This window comes from Tyto alba, unplaced genomic scaffold, assembly GCF_018691265.1.
Source record: "Tyto alba isolate M040663 unplaced genomic scaffold, T.alba_DEE_v4.0 Super-Scaffold_16, whole genome shotgun sequence".
Classification (NCBI taxonomy): domain Eukaryota; kingdom Metazoa; phylum Chordata; class Aves; order Strigiformes; family Tytonidae; genus Tyto; species Tyto alba.
Window position 1 is genome coordinate 30,654,609 of NW_024881278.1, and position 18,196 is coordinate 30,672,804.

Sequence of the window (18,196 nt, forward strand, 5' to 3'; positions counted from 1 at the left end):
ACTACTATTATGCTCTAATACAACAGTCTGTAGTTCTATTTTATGAACTAACACTGCACAGAGGACCATGCAGCCAGGCATTACGATGGAAATCAGAGTTTAAGTGGGTAACAGCTGTGCAATTCCCAAGGAAATGGTCATACACCTAGTTAAAATGAAGGTATGACACCCAGTTCCCTCTCATAACTAAACATCACATACATTTCAGGCTTTTATGTTATTCAGATGAACTAATGTAACCATATTTACAATTTCAGTATTTATCACCAGACTGAACTGGAAAAGATTCATCTGAAAAACCCTTGCAGAATTTGTTACCAAATATCTAATTAAAAGTCAAAGCTATGTTTGGCTGCATTTATTCCCATCATCTACACATTAAGGGAATCAAAAGTATCAGTGACTTAGAGAAATACAGAAGTAAAATCAAAGAATGAAAAGTCAGGAGAATTCATCAGTCTTCATTCTGAATCTTCTATTTAGTATTATTGTACTTAATTTGTTTTTATAGATTACAGAATTCTTATTCAGTATTTGAATCCAAATTTTTATCTCAAAATAAAAAATTGTGGAAAAAAAAAAAGTCCTTGGGACTATAGATAAAGAAGGAAAAAAAATGGATAAAATTTCTCATGGTCATAAGTTGCCTTTTGACTGTTGCAGAATTCCATGAATGAGTCTTCTTCAATACAGAGTATCTGTTATCTCTTCTGGATTTCAAAATACAGTAATTGTTTATGTGAATACATTTACTTAACTTACAATTTTTGAATTGGCTTGATACTAGACCTCTAAAATATCTTCTTTGCAGAACTGTTTACAAAGGATTCATACGAATTATCTGGTCTCACTACAGGGCTCCTATTCCTGCCATAGTTTTACTGTCAGGATAGTGAACAGCGCCCTTAATTCATGATTAACTTAATTTCAAAGGGAATAAATATTCACAATCCTTCCTGTTCGGAGTATCAATCAAAAATTTTAAAAATATAGCCAAATAGAATTTTAATAATTCACAGATTATTTTTTCCCTTTTACTGAAGATTGTGTACCTAGAACAGCAGACAAAGAAGTAATTCTACACTAATACCACTACCGACACTTTTGAAACGCCTACCAGTGCTTCCAGAGAAATTCTATACATAATTATAGTAAGTATACAAAGAAATAAAACATTTATTATATAATTTTATTTTAGATCAAATGTACAAGTATAATTAAGATTATACCATTATTTATTACCTATAATAATAAATCTAAAATAAAATTATGTAAGCTGCTTTGAGAACTGAGTTTCACTTAACCAGAAAAAAGATCTCTGAGGGTACATTTACATGAGCAATTAAATAATAAGCAAGTATGGCTTTATCGTACATCAGCAACTCGATCTTAATTCTTAAAATATCTCGGAGGGTGCAGTAATGGAAGCGAGGCAAGCAGCAACGCTGAATTCATGCTTTTGTTTCACATGGACAATGTTACTTAAGCAGCCTATAACATGTATAGGGAAGCAGCACATATAGCTGGACTGGGCCATGGAGTTTTGCACTTGCCTGTTTTAAAGCAGCTTCCCCACGTAACTGAAATGTCAAACTGCACCATAGAGCAGCGTGAGGAAAATACTGTACTTAAACAAACAAACAAAACACTCTTAGCATGTTCTTCTAAACTGATTTTTTCACTCACTTGCTGAATTACATCAGGATAAAGCATAGGGAGTCTCTCTGCAATAAGGGCCAGTCCACCCATTCCCGCAAAAACTTGCAGTGGAGACTGAATGGGACAGGTTTCAAGAAGTGATTCATCTAGAACTGCATCCATACATTCATCCCCAGGACTGATGGCTTCATCTTCAGGGCAAGGTCCCAGTAAATCTGCATGCTCTACAAAAACACATAGGTAAGAGAAATTAATACTTCATCATCAATACTGTGTTTATTTTTTCGTTCTCACTTAAAAGTGGACTTCAAAAGTAGCAGTTCCTTCTTAAGCAAAACCTCAGTCAAAAACCTGGAATTAATGAGTACAAGAATATCAAAAGAAAAGTATTCATGGTACCTTTTTTCAGTGATAGCAGATCTGTGTCATAATTTGGGATTATTTATACAGGGTTACTTGTTAATTATTATAATTTTATGTTGTATTAGAATTTGATCTATGCCTTCGATATTTTGTTAACTTTGGAATTATGACATTTTTTAACACTGTCTTTCACCTAGGAGATAAGAGTAGGTTTGTTACTCTCCGATGAATAGTTTATAGCTGAAGAAAGAGAAGATAACTTTACTTAAATTAGTTTTGTTTTTTCCTTAAAAATGCTGAATTTTTTTTCATTTAGCTCACCATCCATAAAGTCCTATCTCCTATTACTCACCACACCTATCATTCTCACATCTCATCTCCACAAGGTGTCAAAATGTCCCTCTGCCAAAGCCGTGAAATTCAATTCTATTCTTCCTCATAAAAAAGATCAACGTCTATATTTTTAACTTTCTACTAGCCTCCATCCTCCCAGTTTATGACTAAGCACTCTAATATCTTGTACGACAGATAAAAAAAAATATCATTTTATACACTGTTGCACACAGAACCCTACCACAATTAATTCTGTCAAAAAACAACCCCCTGCTCATTACCACAGACAAACTTCTCGGTGAATATTCAATATATTTCTCCTCAAAACCCCTGTATTGTAGATTAGGTTGTTAAACACTATAATGCAGTAGTCCTCAAAGCCTTCACAGTACACCCACATCAAAAGGCAGCACAGACCAAGTGGTCTCAGTATCTCTTTGCAGTGAGCAGCCTGACACTCAGCTGAAAATCCAGGATTATACTTAAAATGTTTGTATGCATACATGCTATCATTTGTTACATACTTGTAAAAATGCAGAAGCACGGTAAAGCATAATTCACGCAGCTACCAAGACAAATTTTTTTTTGTTTTGTTTTGTTTTTTTTTTTTTTTTTGTTGTTGTTTTTTTTAAAGTTTTAACCACAGATACTTTATCTTTTAAAACCTTTTCTTCCCTAACTTGAAAGGAAACAACAGGTCTTTCTCCACCCTCATTCTCAACTTTTAAATGTGCAAGAAGCACCAGGTTACAAGGACATCATTGCATATGTTGTGAGAGGAGCACATCACTATGGAGCAATATGATCAAACTATCAGATTTAATAAACTCAAATCAGGGATATGCAGGAGTACATACATCAATTCATCCTAATTCAACATGACAGACTATGAGAAATAGAAAAGGCCACATACACTTCCAAAGCAGGATAATCCTTGTACGAGTGAGCCCAAATATAACACTTTCAGTAAATATAGCTTTGATGTCTTCTGTTCTTAAGGATAGAGGCAGAAACCACCTCTGTGGAAGTTTTCCCTATCACCAAAGAGAGTGGGCGAGGATGTCTGCAAACATCCTGGTCTCAGCAACGGACCACCTTCCGTCAGACACATGGAGGATTCCACCACGCTTGGCTGAACATGACTGACAATTTGATTGCTTGATATGACATGAATTGCTCAGACCACAAGAAAGGTTAGATTTCCTTGATAAGGAAAATTTTTAAATAAAGATGTTGAAGGATGACTCACCCCTCTGTTTTACACTGTAAAAAGCTGCAAGCCTTCCCAAAGAAGGAAAAAAGAAAGTACACACACACAGATATTCACAACGCACAGAAAAATCACTAAGGCCAAACGCTTCTCTGCAAAAAACACTTGAAAAATATGTTATCAGTGAGTAAGGGTATAGGCAGATCTTTTATTATGAGTGCAAATATAATGCTCTATATTGCAAGGAGTTACACCTGAGTATGCTTCTCCAGTACTTGCTTTAGTTAATCTTCTTATAACCCAATTTAAACCATTTCATATCCGTAAGTGTTCTGCAAGTTTTCACTGAAGTCATGCACTTCAGCTGTGGAAAACTGCTCATCTCAAAGGCACTGAATCACACATTTAAAAAATATAAACAAAAGACACTTTTCCTTGAGTAGCAGTGAATGCAGCACTAGACACCATGTGAAACTATAAAATCTATCCAGCACAGATGGTGTCAGAAAAGTCTACTTTAAGTAGCAAGGAAATACTGATATCTAAGAATGATTTCTATAGATATTAAAAACTAGTCATGAAAAAAAAGTAGCACTAACCTTTATAACTGATGAGTGGTGACTGTGAAACACCTGAATGTAACTAATACTTTGCTGTATAGCACTACAGATAAATGGAATTGTAATGACAAAGATAAATTTTCAAACGTGTTAATCTCAGGTTTAAAAAAAACCCCACCCAGTAACTTAATAAACATTCAAAGAGGACCTTCATGTTTTCACATGCAACTCTACTACTGAAGTGAACCTCTAATGAGGAGTTTTATTCAAATAGAAAAATATTTATTATAAGGTTTATAATTTAAATAAACAGCAAAACAAAACAAAAATATTATTTGAAAGAGAAAGACCTCTCCCTATTGTGAGAGATCTGTATATCTAGCCATTACAGGCAGTCATGAGATACTTAGACCAGATAACAAGAAAATAGATGATTTTTTTTTAAACACTTCCGATTCTTATCTTTTCTAGAAAGAGACTGATTATCAAGTGAACATTTTTAAAAGAAGCCCATCTTAAAATAGCCGAATGGAATGATTAACTTTGTAATTCCATGCCGTGTCAGCAGGCTCTTGATCAGCAGATCACCTTAGCTTAATTTCAAGGTCCCATTCCTCTAAATCCTTCCCTAAAGGAAGGATATCAAAGTATTTCAAAACAGATTCCTGGAATACAGCTCCTCAGTCCCCCTTCCCTAGCACTATGGGCAAGCAGACAGCAAACAATTAGAAAAAAACATAAGTAAGAAACAGGCTATATTAGAAAATATTAAGGATAATGTTTTTAAAAGTTAAGAGTTACAAGACCTGCTTAGATGGGATTGAGAAAAATTCCCATTTGCAAAGAACCATTTAAGTACCCAAGTTGCTGCGATAAAATATTTCACAGGCTTCTAAACAGCTCCTGCATTACTTAATCTGCCCTGGTTATCAGCACAAACACTGACTATAGAGAATTGGTACACATCAAGAAATAAAATACATTGTATTGATACAATCTTATAACCAAATCATATACAACACTAAAATGAAGAAAGAAAAGTGAAAGCAGAACAACCATATTGCTGCATCTTATAGATACAGTCTACAGACAGGCAGTGAATTTGTTCTTTATTGCGAAGTTTAGCACTTGTCTTGTAGAGAATGGCTCAGGAACATCATCTAAAAAATACAGAAAACTGCTGTTTCTTACCAAGAAAATCAAAACCGATTTGTCCAAACCAAAACCATTTTAAAAAGGAAGACACCAAAGAAGTAAGAACACTCACCTTTTTCTGTGTGAAGACGTTTAAATGAGTCTGTTTTCGATAAACTTGGATCTGAGATGACTTTGGAACCAAGCTTAACTGTCAAATCTATTGATCGGTATCCTTGCGGGAGTTTACGGTCATACAGCAGGGTCAGAAGCTGGGCAAGAGTCATTTCAGCTGGTAACGGTTGGCCTAAACAACAATGGCAGAGTCAGAGAGGCAAATTATGATTGGGCTACTTTAACATACACGTCCAGGTGCTGTTCATTTGCTTGTACCACAGATGACAAGTAGACTAAATATTATCTGGCTCCAAACCAAGGCCTTAATTCCACCATTTGTTCTCCTGGGAAAAAGGGCCCCCTCAGTTTGGATCCAACCATCAAAGAACTATGCCAGCATTACCGAAGGCAGCTCTGTGCTGAGAGCCCAAGCACTTGGCATATTTAACAAATGGCTAAGGCTGTAATTTGACGTGCATTTTAAGCAGGTACTGCCTGTTCCCTACTATTAAACCCCACACCTGCATCACCCTTGAATTGTGGTGGCATAAAGGTGTGTGACAATAAAGCAAAGTGGCTGAAGAAAGTGGAAAACAAAGAAAACTACAATTCTTTTTCAGTCCTATTAGTCCCAAGAACAGCTCACTCCTGTGTGGGGACACAACAAGAAAAAATGGCGCTGCCAGGAATACTTTTCTCAGCAGCAACACAGACTTGAAACGCAAAGAATATTACGAAGAATATGTTCTTCCCTGAAATTACAAGTTACTTTCAAGGCAGAACAATTTTTCCTGATAACAAGTAGACTTATACATGAAGAGAAATGTTTGAGAGTCAGATCATATAACAGACTTAGCATGCCCATTTCATCTTGACTGTACTTAAGTAACACAAGTTCCATGAAGGATTTTAGTAGCAACCTGTTTCTTCAGTGGAAGATGGTGTCTTAAGAAATTAAAATTAAAAATGTCTTGCCATTGTGCGAGTAAGTTTTTTGCCCTTTATCTGATCACTGATTCTGCTTTTCATGGTTTCTTTATTTGTAACCACTGACTGTTGTGCAAGACACATGATCGACCAGATCACAAATACAGAATGGTCTACATCTCCATTAGCAGACAGTTTTACCAGCTAGATACTGAAAACAGGCACTGAGTTTTGAACTCCTCTCCACAACAGCAGCATTAACTGTATCAATTTTAGATATTTTAACTCAAGTATATGATCCCTCTAATAATTGCCAGTGGATAGCCTCAAAGCCAATAATTCTGTACTAAGTTCCAAATTTAGTTTTTTATTGGGTAAAAATGACTTTGATGAGAAGTTTACAACTTAATTCCATTAGCTGGTTCCTTGTTTCTATACTGTAAACCAGATAAGAAGAGCTTCTGCATAATATTAAAGTGTTTCACCCATGTTCCTGTCCTTTATCCACAAACTAAGGTTAAGAATTCCAGTCACACCAATCTCTCTCTATAGGAGAGATATCTCTCTATGCCCCAACTACAACATTGCCACCAGCTTTGTCCAGAGTGTGATAAAATGTGAGTACATATCTGCTATACATAAAATATGACTAACTTCTTAAGACATGCTGGTTTTGAAAACACAAGTATTACAGAATTCAAGAATACTCCTGAACTGGCAAACCAACCTTCCAGAGTGCAATGCAAGTTGGCTGCCCACTCAGAACATGAAATAACAGGGCACATGCACCAGTTCAGTTCTGCCTTGCAGGTGAAGGCAAATGTGAGTCACTTTATAAACCCACCGTCCTCTTATTTCTGAGTGAAAGTGGAAATGTTTTTGATATTTTGTTTAGGAACGAGGAACTAAATTTCAAGGAAAATCAGCATAACTGTTACTTTTGTCAAGCCACTGATTTTATAATGCTCCACTTCCAGTTGAAATCTGTTACCCAGAAAGGCTCTACACTTCAAGGTGCTCAAGAGAAATATAAAGATGTTCAATAGCATTACATCTACTTTCTGATGACATATTGGTCACTGAAAAAGGCCATAATTTTGAAGTTTAAAATGAGTTACTAAAGTTACCTGGTAGAAGTTTATGGTATAGATGAAAGACCGGAACACTAATGGTCTTGCTGGAAGATTCTCCTCCTGAGGAAGAGGCACCAACTTTATCTGCCATCACTCTTCCTCGTCTTGATGGTGGACGTGGAGGGGTGGATGAAACAGCTCTCTTTGACTGAGATTTCAAACCTAGTACAGAAGTAAAAAAAATTCAAATTAACTCTAGTATTTAATAAAACTTCAGTTAGCCGAGATGCAATGCATTCAATACCTTCAATGATAGCAAAAAAGTCAAATTTTTCAGCAGTGGCTAATTAAATATCTGAATAGCATGTATGTATAAAATATATTTGGATATAATCCTGGTATTTTTACAGTTACAAGGCTGCATATCCTCCCGTGCCCCAAACATAAACCAAACTGTAACTCTACTAGATCATATCATCCATAAAAAAATGCAAAAGCTATCCTGATTCTGCTCTTAAACTTAGTTAAAGAGCCTGTCTAGCAATGAGCCCTACAGTAAAACTTTTTGGGGTTGTTTTTTCCAATTGAAAGCAAGAAAGGCAAAAATTTCTAAATTGACAGACATTTCATAACAGGCTATAGCTAACAATCACTTGTCTGGCCTATGAAGGCAATGTCAACTTCAGTCCTGACAGTACCACATGCAATGAAAGGCATCTTTAAACATGCTTTTAAGTGAAAACATTTAAAGTAAGCACTACATGAAAATTACAAGTCAGAATAGGTACATAAAAGCTTACTGAGCTTATACAGAAAGACTGCCATGTTTTGGGACAGCTTAAGTAGACTTAAGGTATAGCGAAATTACACTACCATCATGTGCCCTTCCATGCAGGTGACAGACCAAGTAAAAAAGCCAGCAGGTCAAGATACAAAGACACATACAACTACTGCCTTATTATTAACCAAGAGCAGCTGCAAAACTAACACCCACACCTGAAATGCAATAATGCACTCTGGTTTCAGCTGATCAGTAGCAGCAACTATAATATGCAACATATTGTCCAATCATCTCAGTATAATAAACTAGCTTGTCTCAGGAGGATCAGGCTCCAGATACCATCTCTACTCTATATTAATTTTACCAATACAGAACAAGTTAAATACTGGCTGCATGAGACTCTAGGGACACTAAAAAAACCCCCTCCAGAATATATAAGAAAATAAAGACAAAAGAAGAAAGATTTCACAAAAAGGTAGTAAAACCAAATGCAAATTAAATAAGTTTAAGTGTAAACTGGTTTACTTAACTAGAAAAAAATACAAACAAAAAGAAGAAAAAACCTAAGTCTGAATCTTTCTTAACAGGGAATTGACTATATCAGCCAGCATGATCAGAGAGAGATGCAACTGTGATGACATATGGCTGACTATGCTATGCCCTATCTTCAAGCTTCGCATTTTACAATTTTTCTTCCTATATTCTTTATTCATGTTTTAACCCTTCACTTGGACCTCTAAGTATTTTAGATATTACTAAACACGTTTACCCTGTTTAAGTGACACCTACTGCAAATACCTTTCAGATAAAGATGCTGTAATTAACATCATCTGTGTTTCTTTAAATATATACCAAGATCCATGAAACTGGTGCACTATACAACACTTGAGTTTAGAGTTATATCTACATCTAAAAACCTGAAATAGAAAACTCTGATAAGTATTAGTGCCAGAAGTCAAAAGAAATCAGCATCTCTTCTTCATGCTTCACAAAGTGTAAATGAAATTGAGGTACCTCAATAAAGGCAGAAAGCTAGATAGGAAAACAGTAGTTTGTAGTTCATTAATCTCTCACACACACCCCCCAGAACTTCAAATCAAAAGACTAATGATCTCTACAACCATCATCTGAACTGTAATCTTCTTGCATCACCACAAAATGAATATTTTCAATCTATAACCTCCATAGTACTTCTGGAGGAAAAGGGTTTACACGAATGATTTCAGAAGGATCTTTACATTAGTTTTTAGAAGGTGAATGCTTTGGAATACGATCCTATCTTTGTGGTTTCTAAATGGAATAACGTGGTTTTATGCTTACATCTCCATCTGACAGTTTTTGGCATAATATCACCAGTTGTTATGCAAAGTTAACTGATCCTTTTATTTCCAAAACATACTGCAGGAGTAGAGGTGATTAAACTCTAATGCACCAACCACTGCAAAAAGGTAGAGGTAGTAGTACCCATGCCACAATAATAGTATACAAATACTAATATATTGCCATGTAATCCAAGCTCCATATGTGTCTACAAAATCCTGTAAAATACACTACCAACTGCATCCTCAACATATCACTGACACACATATTTAGGTAGAAATTTATCGAAGTACATAATCCGCTAGAGGCAGCAGCTCTAGCAGGAACCAATCTTTGCTGCCTAACAGCCAGTTACATTAACTGGGCACTACAGGTTTTCTAACCATCATCAGTAATAAAAAGAATTGTTGGCAGCTATTCCCCCCCCCCCACTTTTAACATCAGAAAGATCTATTTTTCATAAGGTAGAAGAAAAAGACATACCAGAAGCAACGACAACACTGTAATTGTCCTGAAATCCATTTTCTGCTTTAACTTTTTCTTTCTCCTCATAGTTCTTTTTTTCTTTATCTTCCTTCTGTTCATTAATTAGCTTAGCTGTAATACTGGGTGTATCTATAAAGGGGAAATAAAAAAGGGAGGGGTGGGAAGAAAGGAAGGCATTTCAAGATACCTAGTTGATTTTATTAGTTTCTAGGTTGTTAACAAGGCTATTCTCAACTATTTTAGTGGCTTAGAGTTCCATGGCAGGCAGTAATAAGTCTTGTAAATATCTATGAATGAAGGTGGTATGATAATTCTGGTCTCCTCTTCCCACCAAAACCCTGTCCTCTGACAATTTTACTATTCAGGTGATACCCAGGTTTGTTCTCCAATTTTTCTGACCAGCCAAGATCAGTAACTTAAGACTAAGGTGAATGAAATACCAAACAAATCATGGTACTCCTTGACAATCCTGCTCAACAAATGATCCCTACCTCATATGCAGTGACTATCCCACCTGTAACACGAATTCTGACCATAAATTGCACAACGATCTGAAGACCTTAGTCAAATTTCACACATAATTGTGTCTGGACAGTAAGTAAAAACAGAATTCTATCAGAAATAGTAAACTATTCCCTGGTAAATAAGCTTCAAAAATATTTATAGGATTCACAATTTTAAATTAAAATTCCGAAACACATCTTGTGCTGTCTGGTATTCTGCCAAATAACACTATAGTACTTCTATCACCTTGTTAGGTAACATACCTATTGCCCTAATGAATTTGTTAATCATTTTAACATATTCAGTAGATAGAAAAAAAGCAATAGTTCCTTTGAACTCCATAAAGATCTGCTTCAGAAATTTACAGTTGCTCTATACCAAGTTCCAGAAATTTACACAAATACATCTGCATATAAGGACATACATCCCTAGTCAAATGAGTGTGCAGCTAAGTGCACACACTTCATTGAACATCTGCAGGATGGCAAAATCCTAATTACTGTGATGACCTTTGACTTTTCTTTGCTATTACTGAGAACTACATCTGAAGAGTAAAGAGGAAGTGCTGGGGTTTTCCTCCCTCCCTCCCCCCCCACCCCCCCTTTTTTTTTTTTTTTTTAAATTAGACATGCTTAAGACTGATTTTTGATGTAACATGACCTAAACAATTTTTCTTCTATTTCCTACCTGAGAAGAATCACCTTCCATCTTGCCCAAATCTACCTAGGGAGCTCTGTCATGGACATGACACCTTTAGTATAACCCTATTCTTTAACATATAGTTATATTTTCTAAAGTATTAAATAAACAGCAAAGTTCAAGGTGGGATTCATCTTAATCTTAAGACATCTACCATTCAGCTGTCAAAATTCATATATGGTCTGTGGAGGCTTGGTCTACAGAGTTCCCTACAGAGGGGTTTATCTCTCCATATATGTTCAAGTAGTATAACTCAAAGTACTGAACTTAAAAAATAAACAAATAAATTCATGCCTTAACATTACCCTCTCACTGTAGATAACTTTAAAATTAATCTCTAATGAAGAGATTAATTATGGTAAATTATGGGTTTCCATTTAGTAAGCAAACTCAAATGTTTATATAATAGGCAAATGTATATCCAGAGAAATTAGATGGAGTCTTCATTAATGTCTTTTTCATAGCAACATGATTTAATCTCCAGCTTGAGATAAAAGATTTTAAGTTCCAGGATATTTAACCGACATAATTTGGGAATCTTTAAGCGACTGGATGAAAGACAGGGTGTTTTAAAGACTGATATTTGCAGTATTATTTGTATGGTCTTGCAAATATCCCATCAGAGATTTGAGAACACATTAATACTACAAAGCGAAAAAACCCCAAACCAACCAACTAAAAAAAGAATGAAACAAAAATCCCTCCTTCCTCACCTCAACTTTACAGAAGGAAAAGTAAGTATTTGACCAGTAGAAGTGCATTTTGCACGCAATATGTAAGGGATATGCAAAAGCTTACAACTTAAACCACTGTTTCATATCCAGCAATTACTGATGAACACTGCAAATATGTATGTTAGACAGACTTGGTTTATGCGGGCTTTTTGATTATGGGATTGTTTTTTTCTTTTAATTGTATCTTAAAAAAATAAAACCTGAACTATTGCAAACTTGCCTGACACACGATCAAGAACCTCTGCTAACGTTGTTGAGACAGGCAAGTGAAGAGTACGAAATTTGTGTCCAGCTCCATACATTGGATGTTGAATTACATGACTAGTAGCGTTAATTCTACCTTTGTACAGCTGAAAGGAAAAAAAAGTCAACATTTAACATCATTTTAACATTCAGAAATAAGATAAAACGCTAAATTCTTATAAACTCACCTCAGCAAAATAAAGTGAAATCTTTTGTGTCCTAAAATAGAGAACTGCCGTATCCTTCAACTTTGGAGGTATACAGTAAAAATGCATCAAATTAGGTCAAGTTTCATTTTTTAACTCAGAAGAATTTGTTTAGAAAGCCTAGAACACTTTCAGTATCAGAAACAGGATATCATACTTGTTTTAAAAAACCCAATTATTTTACATAACTGTACATGAGAGAAAAACTGAATGTCTGACACTTGAAATTATTTATGAAATTAAAACTTAATTCTGAAATTAAACTAGGAAAATCACAATATACTTGGTGTAGAGAAAGATGTCATTTCTCTATTGCTCCGACTTGAGGACGAAGTTTATTCTAGACTTAATATCTACTGTTTGCTATTATGACAGATACTAAGTTACTACTAGTTAAAGCATTTCAAATATTTTATCATAACATATTTTAGCCTGAACTCTGTTCACATTTTATATCGTTCTTTGCTTTCAATAACTTTTTAAAGACTTTTCTGCAATGACAGTGCCCACTTACCCCCTTCCTCCTGTCATCAGGAGAGCTGCTTATTAGTATTCACATACAGGACCAATTTCTTGTTGCACAATATTATATATAAAATACCAAAACTTGATGACAATGGGAATTTAGCTTCTAAAATACAGTTTTGGTAAGAACTTAAGAGATAAAAATGGGGATCCAATCCTCGGAAGGTTAAGTTGCTGTTTATACTAGAAGTATATGCTGTACATCCACTTTATTTTTAAGGTTTTTCCTTGGATGTTAGAGAAGGAGTCATCTCACTAAGAACAGAAAGACTGTTTTCCGTATTTTTAAGTGGAGGAACTGAATTATCTGACAACTTATTTTCAAGGTATTTTTCTGCTTTTACATATCTAGTAAAATTCTGTAAAAATATGTTCTATGTAAAACAAATTATCAGAAAAGTGATGCTACTTTCACATTAGCAATGGCCATAGTAACAATTAATCTCAGCCAGATTAGAAGAAACATTTAAATGTTTGTGCTAAAATTGTAGTTGTTCCTCTTTTTCAATTTTATACTATCTGATCCAGTTTCCCTATCATATATCTCATCTAGTACTTTACTTCTGACATGTAGGAAGAACTGCAAAACTGAAGGCAGACAAAAATTTTTCCTTGTATGGGAATACCAGATCTTTTAATAACTTCTGTTTTTCCCATATTTCTTTACTCACAGCCTTCAACTGAAAGCATAGCACTTCAGTCATTAATTATAAATCTGTGTTCTGGTGAAACATGGGGTATTATAAAAGCATACATCCGCTTTATAAATTAATGCAAGTATTTGTCACTCAATAATTTATCTGTGGTGTTTTGGCTAACGCTGAAGGATCTCTGACAATTCTGAAGCATCAAAACTGTGACTGTTCCTTAATGAAACTGATAATGAAGAACTACCAGAAGGAAGGACTAGAACTTGTATCTATATTTGCTGCTAGTATGTAAGGATGCTATTAAAAAGCCTTCCATAAGATAAATTTCAGTTGTCTATTCTTTCAGAAGCAGTATATTTTCAACAAGATGGCTTTGTCTTAATACAGTGACTTAAATTTTCATTTAAAATGCTGAGTTACAATTCAACAACACATTCCTTTTCAAATTTCCACAGTGTGTACAGTAGGAAAAGTTGCCATCTGACATTTTGAAGTTGAATATACCCAGATTTTTATATATTTGTAAAGGCTAAATTTATTCCATGGTCACCATACAGATATCAAAAATTCTTACTGGACAGGGGGACTGAAGAAACAAAGTCACTTTCTCATCCTCCAACATCAGCTGCAAAAAAAGCCTCCTAATAAATCCTGAAATATTTCCAGAGGTTGGGAGGTTCCCACGCTGAGGAGAGGACTGGAACAATTCACAGAGAACCTGGGAATGTAAAATGACATCAGATTTAAAGTATTTCTATATTTAGGTCTCTAAAGTATATCTCTGGACAGCCATAATAGGCAGTGCTTAAGATCTACCTTCCAGTTATCATTCAAACTAGATCAGAAATGAGCACCACTGAAGAAAATACCACCAGCAAGTAAGTTTTCTTTATAAAGATGTTCAAAACACTGACTACAGCATCAAATTGCAAATACATAGACTACTCAAAAAGATAAAAACCTGAAGTATTTAGAAAGATAGCTTTCAAATTCCTAAAGCAAGAATTTCCCACTGCATAATGCAGTATTATGACCATCCATTAAGTGAGAACTGTACTGAATTTTTTACTGAAGTCTACTTGTTCCCAGGGCATCGTCATTCTTAATGTTGAAAAATCTGTTTTTAATTATATTTTTTATTCAGCTAGGTGTGCAAGGTTAATAAATGTGAGGAAAATAGCTGAATTTGCACTAGAATGCCAAATGTACAGCCATATTCAGAGATAGCCCATATTTCCCTGGTCACAGTTTATGCAGGGTGCATGGTCAAGTGAGCAAATTCACCAGGAAATCTCCTTAAGTTACTAATACTAAAGATGCATATGAAGCTTGATTTTCAAATTCCATTTCAGAAGAGTTTAGATTTATCCAATTAAATATAGCATTTTGGATTTTGGTCTAAGGTTTACTCCTCTAAACGAAGAGGAATACAAATCTATACACAGGACTGGACGGCCATGCCAAAACATTTTTACACTTTTCAGGAGTCAGACTAGCAAGCTAACAATCTCAATACAAAACTCTTCCAGTCAATAACAGCTTACAGAAAAAAAGTTGTTTTAAAGAAAGCTAAAAAAAAGTAGAAAGTTTTGAAAGCTGGCTGTAGCTATTAATGAAGATATTAAAACATTTTTTTTTTTCTCTCTCACCTGTGCCATAAGTCTCTGGTTATTAGGATGGCAAGAGATGCACTGTAAGAAGAAAGCAACTGTTGCATTTTCAATTGCTGTCCGCTGCTGAGTGGTCAACCCTGTTGTTACAGTTGAAGAAAGCAAGCTAGATCTTGCACTGGTCTGTTGTGCCGTCACATTGTGTCCTCCAGAAGTAGCACCAGAATGGCACAACAGAAATAAAAGTGCTGTCCACAACGGATTGACTTCAGAGCCACCCAACCAATCCTTCATCATGTGGCTGTTGCCAACTTCTGTCAAAAACCTGAGAACAGGAGCAACCAGGTCTGCCGTGATAGGCATTTTATTAAAGTGCTGTGGAAGGTGATGCCTCCTGAGCCTGTCCTGGGTGACATCCATTGATTGTGCAGTGCAGTCAGAGCTAGAAGTATGGTTAAAGCAAAAACTAGCAAGACTTCTTACAAGCAGTGAGGGCAAACCTGAGTCCAATAATTGCTTGATAGCTTCAGGAGACTGAGATGAGGCAGCAAGAGTAGCCAGGTGAGACTCTGTTAGTGCAAGAGGGGCTTGTGCATTTTTAGAGTCATCTGTTAAAGATGAACTAAGGTCCTGCTTTTTGCTGTCATCGGTCATGGACAGTCTGTGTTGACACTGCACGGGAGGAGGAGTGATACCCATCCATCCCATGAGTAAGGAAAAATAATTTGGGTGGATGTGGCACATTGAGCAAAGCAAACTATCAACAGCTTTCTTCAAAACCATGTTGCAGGGAAGAGACATGGACCAGTTAAACAGTGACCTGCAGAAGACAGAAAATCATGTCAACACACAGCTGGCCACGCATATTCCCTTTTCTTCATTGGTTCACAGAACATCTTTCTACATTTATCATTAACTACTGCAGAAGCTGTTGTAATACACACTGTGGTGAGCCTGACAGCTGCTTTTGGATCACAGTACCAGGAGGACATTCATTACCCAAAAGGCATTCCGCAACTGTATGTTTAAATGTCTTTCATCATACTGTATTTAAAATAGATATAAGCCGACTCTTCTGTCATGCTGCACATGGAAGATGGGATTTCAGCCTTTGGACAGTTGTCACATAATTTATGCATTTTTGAGCCAACTGCAACCTCTTTGTGCTTTCAGCTCTTCAAGCTGCAGCTACTAGGATGACACACATGCACTCATTTACCTAAAGGCCTCTTAATCCTTTGCAAGAACTGAAAATATTTTAACGTTTCCAGAAATTTAAAAAATTTGCTTTATTAGAGTTTTACCTAAAGTTGTTGCAAAAAAATGAAAGCAGAAACAATCTTGTTGGTTGAATGATGTTACTCCTTGCTATAATTAATAGTTAATAATTAATGCTAATACAAGGTGCATAAATGCAAAAGCTAATTTAGCTCCTATTATTCAGCTTAAATTTCAAAAGTGGTATTTGTAAAGTAGTGAAACAATAATTCTTCATACAGACTTATTCAGAGCAGGTGAAGTATTTAAAAAAAAAAGAACACCACAGTTTTCTGAACTGCATTCACAGTACCTTGACACCATACATAACTTACATTATCTTTACATACAGAGGTGAATGCACAGTTCGTGTCACTTGAATGTTAAGTCTTTAAATAAATTTCGGTGTATCATCATCTATCATATTCCCATTTGAGGACCAGAATTGTTCTTCCCTCTCCTGGATGGAAGTGTTATTCTATGTTTAGTTTAAAGGACTCTACAAATCTAGAACAGAACACGGATCTAACCAAAAGCCAGCTTTATCACCAGTGTAGTGAATGGCTGATAAAAAACCCTCTCCAAGATAAAATATCTCAGCAAAGAAATGATCCATAACTTGGAGAAGATAGACACAACTTCCCCAAGTCCAGATATAATAAAGGTACGCTTAAACCCTTCTCCAACTATATATTCACACAATCCTTCTGCCAAAGTTTTCTCGGTAAGTTCATGCTCTATGAAAAATAAGATTATTTTCCAACTAGATATTAAAAAATAACTGAGGGGTAAATTAGTATCCATTGGTCAAAGCAGAAATATTGAGATGGAAAATGGGGATGATGGGAAAGTATATCCAAGAAACAAGTGAAATCACATGAAGGAGAAACCAGGAGTTATAGCTAGAATCAATTAAAATATTTCAGAAGTTATAATATCAGAGGATGAAGAATACATACACATGAGAAGTTATCTTTATTAGAAGAATTATTTACTTATGTAAGTCTGAAAACAATTCTTCTATATTTATTAAAAATGTATTTTATAATTTTCTCCAGATGCTGGCTGATATGAATTACAGTTTAATTTGGCAGAAGGTATAGGAATAGGGCTATGTTGCAACCTGCATACTCAAACTAGGTGCAATACTTTTGCTAGTGTTCCTTCATTTTATTCTGTGATAAAAACAACATACTCTACTCCAAAAGACAGGAATTCAGTTGTGAAACTCACTTTTATATTAGTATAAATCTAAACGGGCTATCCATTCTAGGAAGTGTATTTTTCTTAAGAGTTCTTCCTTTTTCAAATGTTAAAATTCTTCAGTTGTATCCTGAAAATGTATTTCTCTTAAAATGTATTGCTGAAAGGACTAACTGACCTGCAATTTAAAACCCTTAAATTGATTCCCAAAATGAACAAGCTCATTTGGAATTAACAATTCTTTATATGACAGTAGCACTGAAGTGTCTTTGGAAAAGGTCTAGCTTGTAGCCATGTATCTAAAGACCACCACGTTCCACATATACAAGAGCTCCACATGCTTGTACCAGGAACTGCAGCTTGCACATTGCCCAGTGTCTGAACATTTGACTGTGCCTAAAGGAGGCAGGAAGGTAGTAGAAAGGTAGAAATGTTTCCTAAGGGCAACAAAAAGACTTATGTGCTATCAAAGTTGCTTTCATGAGCTGGAATTGTATTCAATGGTACAAATGCAAGATGCTTTACTAGATATCGGAATATAACAGCTGTATTTCTATAATACACATGAAACAAAGCTATGTGGCTTCTTTTGTTTTGTTTAA

The 18,196-nt window shown here is 35.4% G+C and overlaps 1 protein-coding gene across 8 annotated transcripts in view; it reads right to left on the reverse strand.

Moving 5' to 3' along the window:
* Positions 1 to 18,196, reverse strand: part of BIRC6 (baculoviral IAP repeat containing 6) — a 187,719-nt gene that overhangs the window by 63,350 nt on the left and 106,173 nt on the right. For all 8 annotated transcript variants that reach the window (XM_042789690.1, XM_042789689.1, XM_042789688.1 and 5 more), the window contains 7 exons: positions 15,174 to 15,954; positions 14,099 to 14,242; positions 12,121 to 12,250; positions 9,961 to 10,092; positions 7,431 to 7,598; positions 5,393 to 5,566; positions 1,687 to 1,883 (listed from right to left, as the gene is read on the reverse strand). In XM_042789690.1, coding sequence (XP_042645624.1) covers positions 1,687 to 1,883; positions 5,393 to 5,566; positions 7,431 to 7,598; positions 9,961 to 10,092; positions 12,121 to 12,250; positions 14,099 to 14,242; positions 15,174 to 15,954 — 1,726 coding nt within the window. The remainder of the gene's footprint in view (positions 1 to 1,686; positions 1,884 to 5,392; positions 5,567 to 7,430; positions 7,599 to 9,960; positions 10,093 to 12,120; positions 12,251 to 14,098; positions 14,243 to 15,173; positions 15,955 to 18,196) is intronic.